General features: G+C 48.1%; 1 protein-coding gene and 1 long non-coding RNA gene across 6 annotated transcripts in view; one reads left to right on the top strand and one right to left on the bottom strand.

Moving 5' to 3' along the window:
• The window catches only part of LOC144728954 (uncharacterized), an 80861-nt gene extending 73613 nt beyond the window's left edge, over nucleotides 1-7248 (top strand). For all 5 annotated transcript variants that reach the window (XM_078608740.1, XM_078608741.1, XM_078608737.1 and 2 more), the window contains 3 exons: nucleotides 717-947; nucleotides 1672-2261; nucleotides 3883-7248. In XM_078608740.1, the coding sequence (XP_078464866.1) occupies nucleotides 717-947; nucleotides 1672-2261; nucleotides 3883-4483 (1422 nt within the window). In that variant the 3' untranslated portion in view covers nucleotides 4484-7248. The remainder of the gene's footprint in view (nucleotides 1-716; nucleotides 948-1671; nucleotides 2262-3882) is intronic.
• A 156-nt stretch (nucleotides 7249-7404) lies between these two features.
• Nucleotides 7405-10486, bottom strand: LOC144728955 (uncharacterized). The gene is made up of 3 exons (XR_013587580.1): nucleotides 10267-10486; nucleotides 8425-8572; nucleotides 7405-7688 (listed from the first exon to the last, which is right to left on the bottom strand). It is a non-coding gene; the product is annotated as an uncharacterized LOC144728955 (long non-coding RNA).
• Between the last annotated feature and the right edge of the window lie 2758 nt (nucleotides 10487-13244).

The following is a 13244-nucleotide window of genomic DNA, read 5'->3' as shown; positions in this document are numbered from 1 at the left end:
ATGTGGTTGAGGAATTGGTTCAGTGCTAGCGGGCCATGTGGCCAGATGACGAAAGTGCCAACTACGTACCTCTTCCACAAGGACGGATGTAGAGTGGATGTCTGGATGGCATCTGTCTCAAAATTTTCCATGAAAGCATTGGCCACAACTAGAGATAAGGGATAACCCATTGGGGTTCCTTAAACTTGTTTGTAGAGTGTTCCATTCCAGGTGAAGTAAGTGTTGGTGAGGCAGTGTCTCACCAGGGCCTTGTTGGACCAAATCTTCAATGATTGCAATGGTGTCAGGCACAGGAACTTTGGTAAAGAAAGAGACTACATCGAAACTAACGAGCAAATCACCTGGAGATGGTGAAATGTCCTTAATTAACGATACCAAGTGAGCTGAGTTACGTACAGTGGAGGTGGTATTACCAGTGAATGGTTGTAAGGTCTCAGACAGAAATCAGGACAGTTTATAGGTCGGTGAGTCAATGGTGGAGACGATTGCACTACTTAAAAGTCACCGTGCTGCAATAAGAAATGCCACGTTACCAGTAAAAGATGCGTCCAGCGATGAACAGAAAGCATCGTTTTGTGGGCCATTGTGTGAAGTGCTAGGCCGTGCGAATTGAAGTCGCGGATATGGCCCACCAGCGGTCATAGAGGTTCACCTGGTGTTCGCTGACGCGAAAGTGCAACGTCAAAAAACCACCGCGGCTTCGCTTGTCATTTCAGGAGGAGCTGGAGAGCAGCGGCTACGACCTTGGGCGGTCCTCGTCCCCCTCTCCGTCGCTATCGTCTCCCACGTCGTCGTCGTCGGTGATGGAAGAGGAGGAGGAGGAAGGGGAGGTGATGGCTTCGCACCGGGGCTCCCGGACCTCGGTGGCCGCAAACCCTCTGCCGCCGCCCCCCCCTCCTGCCGCTGCCGCCACGACGTTCACGTGCGACGTGCCACGCTGTGGGGCGGTGAGAAATGCAGAAAATGCGCGCGCGCTCTGCGTGTGCACACGCGTTCACGAAAATAGCGGATGGGCACGTGGCGCGTGTTTAGTTTGTTGCACTTCACCTCCGATTAGCACGGTTGGCTACGTACGGTGTGAAAGAAGTTCAACATACATACGTCACCACATGTAATAATCGTACTTCTGGCTGCTACAGAAAATGCCGGCCTGACACTTGCTCATCCTGATGAGTGTTGGTAGTGGTCTGTAAAGCCTGGCTACCTTCCTCAGGGGGTCGCTGTCACGGGCCGGCACTAGTCAAAAGAAGCAAGTGTGAGGCTGCAGTTTTCTGCTGCTGTAGTGCCCAGAAGCACACTTTATCACACACACAAAGATCCTACATTTAGTTTGCACAAGCTGTTGGGGCAAGTGGTGTTAATGGGCACATAATTATGGCCGGCATGGCACATGAGGGCATTGTTGTGTGCGAAACACCACACTCGGTCGCTTTTGTCTCCCCAGTAGTGATATTTACACACCGTACCAGGTACTCATTTAAGGCTGAGTCGACCTAGGGGAGGCCTAGGACCGGTTCAGATATTCGTCACCAACGTTGGCTGTGAGCAGGATTCGAACTCTGCTCGCCGGGGATCGTAGCGCAGCGCGCTAACCGCCGTGCTACACGCTACACACGAGCACAAACAGCGCCAGGAGTCCACTCACACTGCCGGATGCCCTCCCTTCCCCAGATCTTTCCATCCAAGCAGGCGCTCAACGGCCACGCCCGTGTGCACGGTGGCATCGACCTGGCGTTCCGCACCGGCCTCGCCAAACCCGGGCCGCCCGCCATACCGCCACCCCCTCCCTTCCGTGGGCCCCCAATACGGCTGCCCAACCCAGCGCCACCGCAGCCGCCGGCCCCGGCAGAACGGGCCCAGCACCCCACGCCCGTGCCCCCCTCCAACACCGCACCCCCCTCGGCGGCGGCGCAGCCCCGGCTATCCCCCGTACACGCGGCCACGCACCTTGCTGGGCCCAGGCTACCGACCTTGACGCAGCAGCAGCACCAGCAGCAGCACCAGCAGCACCAGCAGCACCACCAGCAGCAGCACCAGCAGCAGCACCAGCAGCAACACCAGCAGCAGCAGAAGCAGCAGAAGCAGCAGCAGCACGTGGCGATGACGGTGACGGTGAGGGCTCCCCGGCCTCCCGCGCCGTCCGTCGCGTACACGGGGCCTCGCACCAAGACCTCGTCGTCGAACCGCACCAAGGCGTCGATGGCCGTGTGTCACTACGACGAGGACGGCACGGAGATCTTCCCCTGCAAGGAGTGCGGCAAGTGCGTGAGGCCGCCCCGACACGCGCGCGTTAGTAGTAGACGGCGCTCGCTCTCGCGTCGCTCGTAAAGGGAGGTATTCCACTGCCCACATAGTGGCTGCCTGTGCTAGTGAGAATGCTGCCCTGAAGGATGACATGGGTGCCATTGTCAGTTATGAGAAGTGCCTTTTGGATAAGACAAGTTTTGACTTAAAACTTTCGTGACTGCAAAGAGCTCTTTGATTGGTGTAAACCTCCTGCCAGTGTCGGAGACCTCTCCTACATTAACATTAGTTGCTCCGCCCATCTCTAAACCTTTATAAACAGCTTGCCCTCAGAGGCTAACCTCCCTGTTCCTGATGACGACCGCTTGTGTTGCGATCGAAACGTCGTGATATTTTTATTATTTTATTGTTTTTTTTCTACGTAACTTTATCAAAAGAACCATAGAATATGAATAAGACAAGTATTTAGAGAGTGCGAGTTCATGGCAATGTGTCCAGTCGTGTGTTGCGTGTGCGCATGTGGATTTTGTAAGGTCTGTTTTGATTGTGTTTTTTGTCTTTGTGCGTATGCTGTGGATTTGTGTGTAATCGTATATGTCGTCGTGTGTGTATGTGTATGTGTAGACGTGTGTAAGACATGTGTTTGTATGTTTTTGTGCATACACGTGATCTTTGTATACATATACTTGTTGAAGTGTACTTTTAACACGTAGACTTTCGCGACCAATATTACGATTCATAATTGATTCTTGGGTCAGATCGCGTGAGTAAAACGTGTCGTAAACACTCGTCCACCCGACAGACAATTTATAAAGTTATCACGTGAACAAAAGTGGCAATGTATTACCGCTTCAGTAGTGTGTGTTGGACATGGTCCCCTCCAAAGACTCAAGACGTCTTCATAATTCTGGCTACTGCCTGATGTTGCTGGTTCTAACTATTATCGAAACATCATATCCAGTTGTTAAATATTGTGACATTGCTCCCCACCACACCAGTGTGCTGCTGAGGCAGCAATACATCGGCACTTTTGTTCATCATGTGACAACATTATTAATTGGCTGTGTTGGGCAGAAGAGGGTTTACGAAACACATTTTACTTACACGATCTGACCCAGAAACCAATTATGAATCGTGGTTGTTTGAGCCTACGCATACATTTGATCATATTTGTTGTGATCATGAGGTACCATGATGGCGGGATATTAACTACCTCGTCTGGTATACGGGAGGTTGTGGGTTTGATTCCGACCTTGACGTCTGCATATTTGGAGTCAGCATGTAATCCCCGTGGTCACCTGGATTTTTCTCCTTATCCTCGGGTTTTTCCCTCATTTAGAAACATGCTTTTAGAGTATTTGGCTGCTATAATTTTCCGCGTGATAAGCCACTTTGTTGAGCGGTCATTTGTGGCCAGGTCACTTCTGAATAAGAGCTATATAGCTCAGTGGGCCTTACCTGCTCAAATTAAAATAGTTTGTAGTTTGATCATGTGTGTCCGAGTGTGGTTGCGTGTAAGCATGCCTTCAATTGCGTGTGGATAGGCGCGGCCGTACGCGCGGTCACGTGTACGGCCGTCCGCATGATCGTGTGCGCGCGTGCACTTTTCTTGTGACTGACCAACCTACGCGCACACAGGGTGTTCACTAAGGTGAAGAGCCGCAACGCGCACATGAAGTCGCACCGCCAGCAGGAGGAGCAGCAGCGACAGGCGGCTCGCAAGGCGACGGCCACCGCGCAGGCGGCGGCGGCGGCAGCAACAGCAGCCCACCCGCCGTCTTCGGCAAGCAGCGTGCACGCCGGCAACGCTCATCCGCCCGCCGAATTCAGAAACATTGGCACGATCGCAGCAACGGCAGCAGCTGGCGCGGTCAGAGTTGCCTCTGTGCAGCCCCCGTTGCAGCAGCGGCCGCCTCCGTCACTCGCGAGCGTCCACGCGCCAAACGCTCGGCCACACAACGCCACCGCCAACTCGTGCGCCAACGCGCACACGGCCGCCCCCGTGCCCCCCTACTTGGGTGGAGCCGGCGGCGGCAAAAACAGCAGCGGCGCAATAGATGGCGTTGGTAACGCGCGCATCGACGGTGGTGGCGTCGTCGTCGGCACCCAGCAGCAGGCTTCGATTGCCTTGGTGCCGAGTGCGCAGGGAGGAGCCGCTGTTCACCCGGACACGTGGTGTGACGAAGAGATAGACATGGTCTTCATCGACTCCGACCTCGTCATCGACGAGCAAATGTGAGGCCGCGGGAATTAACGAACGAGCGCTGGAGGTGCGTGTGGACGAGCGCCGACAGGGAGAATGGGACAGATGGGGTTCAGGAGATGGGCAGATCTGAGTAAGTTTGTTAGTGAATAAACAGCATGGGCAATGTGGACGCTTCTCTCTGCTGTTGCCAACTTTACCCCTCTTATCCTGTGCACCATTCTGCCAGCACCTCGTGAAACGTCTCGTCCTCGTGGCGGTTGTGTCGGAGTGACCAGTGCATTCTTCTCCATATTCACTTAGTGCTTCCCCAACCACAGGCCTGTTGGAGCAATATGAAGCGTGGGCAATTACACAGTGCTTTGTTTACCTGGGCTAAACATTGATGTGCCATCCAGCAAGGCCTGCCTCCAGCCATCTACTTTAACTCCGTGTTGAACGCAGACACTGTCTATGTCCAGTACCCATTAGGTCATTTAGTTTGAAAAGTGTCAGTGTTCGCACACTAAAAGGTTCGTTGAGGTGGGACCCACCACCCACCCTGTTGGCAGTCCTGAGCCAGTGCGAGAAGTTCCATGTCCTTGTGGCTGTGGATAATCTCAATGTAGAACTGCTGCTTTTTGCTGACTTCCCACAAAGTGTTACTCGTTTTATGGACCCAGGGTGATGTTGACAGTGTTCGGAGTCAAACCTGTCAAACGTGATCTCAACTAGCGTCACTATAACTGCGAGTGGAACACTCGAACCGCCACGCCATGCAGCCAGGGAAAGCGGTTTAAAGTTACCACCGCGTCGCCCTGCACAAGTCAGTGGTGGAGCTGCACTCATGTTCATTGGTGCCCCAGGGCCAGTAGTCGAAATTTTTTACATTCCTACGAAAGCATCAAACAAGCCCCCCCAAGGGAGGAAATACACCTGGTCAGATGGAACGATCAGCATGCATATGCTCATTGGGACAACGTCCTCCAGCAGTGGAGAGGATATGTTATCTCTCTCCCCTGGTATGCAGGAGGTCGTGGGTTCGATCCCGACCCTGACAATACCTATAAATTTTGGAGTTTGCGTGTTCTCTCCACATGGTCGTGTGGATTTTTCTCCGGGTTCCTCCGGTTTTGCCCTCCACTTTTAGAAACATGCGTTTAGATTATTTGGCTGCTACTATAAATTCCCACATGAAAAGCCACGTCGATAAGCTATCATGTGTGGCTAGGTCGTCATTGAAAAATAACTAATAGCTCTATGGGCTTCACCTGGTAAATAACATTCTAAAAAAGAAAGCAGTATATTCACAAAGGGCTTAATAGTCTCATTTATCTAAGATACGGAAGCCAGCTTAATCTCGGAACATATCATTTCTCCTCACATCTGGCTTTCCACGTTGTCCGTGTTTTCAGCAAAGGATAAGCACCAATGACCTCCCACAAAGTGGTGTTAATTCCTTCACCGTGGAGAGATGAACGGTTGAGTTGACCCCCAACCCTTCACACCTCCCCTTCTCTCCGACTTGCTGCCTGAGCTCGCCTCCTCCGACTCCCCTCTAAAGCTCACCGCCTCCCCAGCCCCCTCCTCCCTTCCCGCGTCAGCTTTACCAACCTTCATTTCAAGCCATGCTACTGAGCTGTGACCAAATACCACATTTCACGACCACTGTCGTTGCACCGGTAAGAGCACTCGCTCCCTTCTCGGTGGCTCTCAAGCAACGCTTGTGCTCAACTTGTTTCCACCACCAGCTCTGGGCCCCCAGCTGAGATGCGCATCGCCACTTTGTTCCAGCTTGGCATTTTTTTACAGTATAGTGCAAGTGCATTGCCTCGGCGAATCGTGCCATAGTTGGTAAATGGAGGCATCAACACGTTCACCAGAAATTTGATTAAAAATTACTAGCCGAACAACCAACAAAAACAGGCTTCACTGCAACGATTTATTTCCATCCGTTTATCACATTGCATAGTACCGTTGCTTATCTCCGTCACCTCCCTAAGCCAGTGGTGGTGAACTCTCCATGTCCATGGCAGGAACAAGTCTCTCAAACAAAGTTGACTGCCCACAGAGCGTGTTACTCGTCGACTGTGGAGAGATGACAAGGTAGATGTATTGAGTTGACCTCTGACCATCACGCAACCTCCAGTGTACATTACCAAACCCTAAATATCTATAAATGCAATGACTGGAGCCTTCAGGATCTGCAGGTGAAACCTCCGATCAGGCGACATTGGTTTAAAAAAATGGAACACTGCGTGGCTATATGTGTGCTCGTAGCACCAAAAAGAGTTTATATTACAGAATATAAAAACACAAACTCGTTGTAAAAAAACAATCATGGTGAGTTATTTATCGTTCTGCGTTAAGAAAATAACCTAAAAATATTTGGTGTACATATATTTTATTTGGAAATACATTTTTATAGACTAAGACTTTGATACACACAGCATAACGTTGCGTTTGTTGGAGGGCGTGCTGTATAATGGTGGTTCTGCTGTTTGGTTATCTATGCAAGGTATGAAGGGCAGGGATTCAGAGTTTTTTTTGATGAATTTCTCAAATTCAACGTCTGAGACGCATGCCGAATAAAGAGTTTTTTTTTCTAATGAACCTTTCGGTAAAGGGATTTCTGTTTTTTCTGAATTGTATTTGAGATTTAACATTTGACTTTTTTGGAATTGTTCAATAAGAATACATATACGGTTGTTTCTTCCAGTAATAAGTATAGAGGGTTATTTTTGTTTTATTTTGTAATGAATGGCATTGACAAGAGTTGGGTCAATGGGAACACTATTCGGGAATAAAACTTGTATACTGAACTCAAGACCTCTAAGCGTGTGTTTTCGCCCCCTTGTATATACGTATGTAGAACTTTTTTCACACCGTACGTGGCCAACCGTGCTAATCGGAAGTGCGGGGGGGGTGAAGGACAACAAAACAATCCATCCAGGCAGCGACGGCTCACTCACCAGCGTCGTGGTAGTTGGAGAGGGAGGCAGAGTGGGGCCGTACATTGGGAGAAGTTCAATTGCACCCTGGATGTCACGACGTGTTTACGTATTGTAACGATTTCCCCAGATTTCGATTGCGGTTTTCGGCGTCCCGTTGTTTATCACGAGATGAAGAATTTTCCGCGTTTCGTAATTACTCCCAACTCCGGTTAGAAGTGCACCACCTTGTGTTGCAGAGCAGCCGTCTGGAAATGTTGCAATCCTACAAGACGTTATATCCACACCACTGGGTGCACCCATTGTATGTCCTGCAAGAAGTGGGACATGGATATCAAACCAACATGTTTCGTACTTGGGAGTAGGTCTATAATGCATAAAGTAACAGACCAAGTCGATTTATTTTGTGTGGAGTCACTGGATTTCCTGTGTAAGTAATAACCATAAACTCCACCACTTGATAACCTGCATTAACCATGTGTGGCTGATACCCATATTCAAGACCAGGAACTTAACAGTCCCAGTTTAGTGCAACTGACATTGTATTAGATCCCGGGAGCCACGTCGCCATCTCCAGACACCACAACGCTCAAGGTTATTTCATACTCTTTGGTTCTTTCGGTAAAGTCACGTAGATGAAAATTTTAAAAAATAACTAAATTAAATCACGTTTCGGAGGCAACACAAGCTTCCGTCATCAGATGGAACAGCCACAGCAAAATTACTGTAGTGAATAACTATTTACTACCTGATGACGGAAGCTTATGTTGCCTCCGAAACGTCGTGATTTAATTTAGTTATTTTCATTTTATTATTTTCAATTTTTATTTTTCATCTACGTGACTTTACCGAAAGAACCAAAGAGTATGGATCCTTGCAGTCACGAAAACTTCAAATATAGGTTATTTCAATTACGATCTGTGTACATCCAAGCGGGTTTGGACTGACGGCCGGGAATAGCTAAAAAGCAAATCAACTACATCCTACACAGACGAGCAGGGTATCTATTTTTGACACATTCATTGCTCGTGTGCGTTGATCCGCTACCTCCCGTTGTCGCTGGCACCCTCCAGCTGATGCCCAGGAGCGAATTTCACGATCGCGTCCACACCCACGGAGGCAAAAGATGTTGTTCTCGACTCGCTGGTTAGCGTCCATCAGCAACACCACTCCATCCACCTCCAATGGCCAGCTGCTGCATACGACAAAACAAACCCAGAATGATTCTCACATGTCGGCTCGCGCTGCCTTCAATATGAAACATTAACGTGGTGTCTTGTACGGTCGGCCACGACTCCTGTTGAGGAATAGCGGGACAATGTCTCTCCAGGTCACAATAAAAATGCATCCGCCATTATAATAATGTTGATTTTCACGTTCATTTTCGTCTTCCCCGGGATCGGTAAACAGTCTCGAGTTTCGTTGGAAGTTTAAAGGCTCAACCCCCAACGAGAATGTCTGCTCTCTCAAGAATACGCATCAAACCCACTGCCTCAATGTGAACAGCAGCACGAAGACAATGCCACACGTATCAGAGCATTTGTAGCTCGAGGTGAGCAGCTATATCATGGGACCTTTCTGCCAGTATCAAAGCGTCAAAAATAAGATTAGGTTTTACCCTTTCTCGCAATAAAACATGTGTTAAGATAGTATTGGTTCTTTATGTAAAGTCACGTCGAAGGGAAAAAAAGATAGGGAAATAGTTATTTATTTATGTATTCCTATTGTTTCCCTTCTACGTTACTTTACCGAAAGAACCAAGAATATGAATCCCTGCAGTCACGAAAGCTTTAAATCAGGTGTTAAGATTTTTAAACACCAAATAGCAACCCCTTTGTAAGGAATCAAGTCTGCTGTTCGCCTATAGGCGTTGTCTCGTCTGGCACTGGTGAGACGAGGACATGAAGAAGGCTTTATCTGGTGTCGGCAGTGCCGGATTATCCCAGCAGCACAAGTTGCTACGAGCCCCGCACTTTCAAGGGCCCCGCGCTAAATGCTTTCAAGCTATCAATTCCGGTTCAATGATTCTGCACTTGCTCTATTACTATAGTACTATACTCCCTTCAACTTTTATGAACGACTGGGTTTTTAAGGTTAGCGATTTGTCGTATTATCTGGCTGTATAGCAAATGAAAAAATACAATTACTTGACTATGCAAGTTAAAAGTTTGTTTTAATATTTACGTGTTTTTATTTTATTTAGGGCCCCTTTATAACATATGCTACGGGCCCCGCACTAGCTTAATCCAGCCCTGGGTGTAGGCCGAACAGTCTAAAAGATAATGCCATATTATCCGAGCATGTTTGTTTGCATGTTCACCACAAGTACATGTGGTGAATGCAGAGTTGATTCCTTGCAACGGGTTTCTATTTGGTATTTGAACATGTTGACACATGTTTATTGCCAGGAAGAGTAAAACCTATTCTTATTTTTCATACTTTGATCCTGGCCTTCCTGAGGGAAAGCGGCATGGTTGCAGGCAGAGATCAAGCTGGGAAGTGTTTGGAATTGTATCTCATTGTTACGAAGCAGATCTGAGGGATAAACTACACAAACAAAAAACTAATTTTTCCAGGTAAGGACCACTCACTGAGCTTTATAGCTATTATTAAGCGACCTGGCTATCGCAAATGATAGCTCAACGAAGTAGCTTATCACGTGGAAATGTATTGCAGCCAAATACTCTTAACACATGTTAATTCTAAATGTGGGGGGGGGGGAACCAAAGGACCCGGAGAAAAATCCACGCGACCACAGGGAGGGAGACACACAAACTCCAAATATACAGGCGTCAGGGTCGGGATCAAACCCACGACCTTCTCTACACCAGGCACCCGTGGATGCTGCCGTGGTGGTTAGCGGCGCTGGAGTTGCAATCGACAAGTTACCGGTTAGATTTGATCTCCGGCACGGCGGCTGTAGTTGGGCACGCTCCGAAATTTCCGCCACAGTCTCTGTCCACCCAGCAACAAGAATGGGTCCACGACTGTTGAATGGCAGGTCGCGTGTGGTGGGTTAAAATTGGGGGTAGAGCCAGCCACCTCTTCCAATCCAGCGTGGCAAAGTAGACCAAGAGGCGAAAGACCAAATTGCCTCGACAGCAGCGTTCTTCATTGCTAGGCCCGCGGGCCACTGGCGGCCCCTGGTGGCCCTGGGTGCAGCCCCTGAAAATACACAAATCGTGAAATCACCGCCCCATCGTCGTCATCATCGTGCTGCTGTCAAACCCCCAATGGTTTCAAATGCGTTGCGGCCCCTCACACGGACGTTGTCTTCTCGGCGAAAGTGACACTGGGATCGAGGGGGCTCTCCTGAGCTACCTCTGGTGGAGGACCTTCCGCCAGAAGTTTCATGGGCAAGTCATTGCAGGGCTGCGCCTTTAACTTGCTGTCTTAAGCATACGTCGGCACTTTACGTCATCGTGCACCCCTGGTCAGCCATATGGGTAGCCAGTTTAGTACCTGATGAGCTTTTGAGTTTAACATTTTTAAAATCTCGCTTTCATTATTTGTAATAGTATATACCGTATGTTGTTTGTCTCTTAACTGTGATTATAAAATATGTTATTGTTAGTTTTAATGGTAGGTGAGGTTAGAAACAGTTAGTCTGTGCTCGCGAATTGCCTGCGCGAAAAGTGGTGGGCTAAGGTAATGCCCAATCCTGGCCAACTGGCTCAACAAACTTAATGAATTCAACAAAGCCACCTGCTCCAGCGGAACTCGTCTTAACCACGCCTCGATTATTTCTATATCCACCAAAGTTTTTTTTTTATCGGATCAGAACAGTCGCGCTGGAAAAAGTTATTCCTATTATCCGACATGTCTTCATGCGTAACTTTATACGAAAACATTGTTCACGTAAGATCAACTTTATGAGAGTTACCATGCCCCAATTCAACTACAGCCGGACAGGACATAGCTGATGCACACCTACCACGTGCATCTCAATCGGCTGTTATCTGGTCATATAAATAATATAATACGCATGTTTTCATATTTTTTAGGGAAACATCTTGGTTAAAGATCATGAGACGGGGAACGATCAGACTGGCTGACGTTGGAGGAGGTTTTATTGATGATTATGATGTGCCAGGTAAGATATGCTTTATATACCTTTACACAAACTGTAGTACTGTTTCCCATATATATCTAAATCCTTAGCATTCAGAGACTCAAGTTGAATATAAATGTTCATTATTTCACAACCGCCCTTCATGACCCAGCCCTTATATGGTCGGTTCCCAATACTCGGCGCCACCCAAACGAAGGCTTTGTTTGTAGAATCACACACGGGGCCGTGCAGTGTCTGCTGCCATCTCGTGGCTACATATGGAATATAGACACATCGCACATCAGGACGAGGCTCATATCCCGATGCATTCCTAATATTGTTACCAATTGACCGAGTTTACAGAATTTTTTTTTAAGTGGCTGGCTGCAGGGTGATGTGCAGTAAACCGAAACTGAATTGTTTATTTATTTTTATCAGTTAAGGCCCACTGAACTACACAACTTGATTTCAGAAGCGACTTGGCCACAAATGAAAGCTCAACGAAGTGGCTTATTATCATGTGGAAATGTATAGCAGCCAAATACTCTAAACGCGTGCTGATTCTAAATGTGGAGGGAAAAACCTGAGGACCCGGAGAAAAATCCACGCAACCACGGGAAGAGAGAGACACGCAAACTCCAAATATACAGCTGACATCAGGGCCAGGATCAAGTCCACTACCTCCTGTTTTCCAGGCGAGGTGAAGGAAAATTGTCTTCTTATTTTTGCACACTTGATCACTCGTGGATGGATACACACGGGACCCAAGGCGTTTCTGGATCTCCCGTTTGGGATGGAGATGGACACGGGGGTCTCTTGGCTGAGTCCTGGTAGAGTTCCCTACTGACAAGCGACTGCTCTCATGTCCCAGGGACATTCAGGTGATCGATAGAATCTGTGGCAAGATGTTAAATACCTCTCCTGGTATGCAGGAGGTCGTGGATTTGTTCCCGACCATGACGTCTGTATATTTGGAGTTTGCATGTTCTCCCCAGGGTCGCTTGCATTTTTCTCTGGGTCCTCGGGTTTTCCCTACACATTTAGAGACATGCGACCAGAGTATTTGGCTGATATAAGCCACTTCGTTGAGCTATCATATGTGGCCAGGTCACTTCTGAAAAAGAGTTATATAGCGCAGTGGGCCCTATCTGGTAAAAAAAAAGATGGAGTAATAGTTTAGTTTAGTATCGCGAAGGTAACCTTACGTTTCTAATAAGTCACTTGATTTAGCTGCTATGTATGTGGACATATCGGGATTTTGTGCTTGATTGGTTTTGCATCTGTAGTTCACCTGGTGACTCCCCTCATTTGTCGGCTGGTCCCGCCTCCCCAGTCCTCTCTCATGGCCCCGGCCCCTCCCCCCTCTCTCTAATTAAGGCCTCGGCACAGATTCGTTTTCCTTCTGTTTGTCTTGGTGTGTGTCTCGCTCGGTGTGTCTTTGTGTGTGTCTCTCTCTGAATGTGTGTCTGCCTATGCTGTTTCCGTGTCTGTGTTTTATCATTCATTCTTACCTGATGATGGTTGCTTGTGTTGCAACCGAAACGTCGTATTCTATTATTATTTTATTTTCTACGTGACTTTACAGAAAGAATCAAAGAGTAATTCCTACAGTCACGAAAGCTTCGAATGAAGTTTAAAAGTTACTTATTTTCACCACGTGCTTGGGCTTCTCCGGGTTTTCCCTCCACATTTAATAAACATGCATAAAGTTTATTTCGATTATTTTGCTGCTATAGATGTCCACATGATAAGCCACTTTTAGTTATCATTTGTGGCCAGGTTGCTTCTGAAAAATAAGTTAAAACCTCAGTGGGCT

Source organism: Lampetra planeri, chromosome 30, assembly GCF_965212315.1.
Source record: "Lampetra planeri chromosome 30, kcLamPlan1.2.h2, whole genome shotgun sequence".
Taxonomy (NCBI): Eukaryota; Metazoa; Chordata; class Hyperoartia; order Petromyzontiformes; family Petromyzontidae; genus Lampetra; species Lampetra planeri.
Note: the sequence above shows the minus strand (reverse complement) of the source record. Positions and strands in the feature narration are given on the sequence as shown.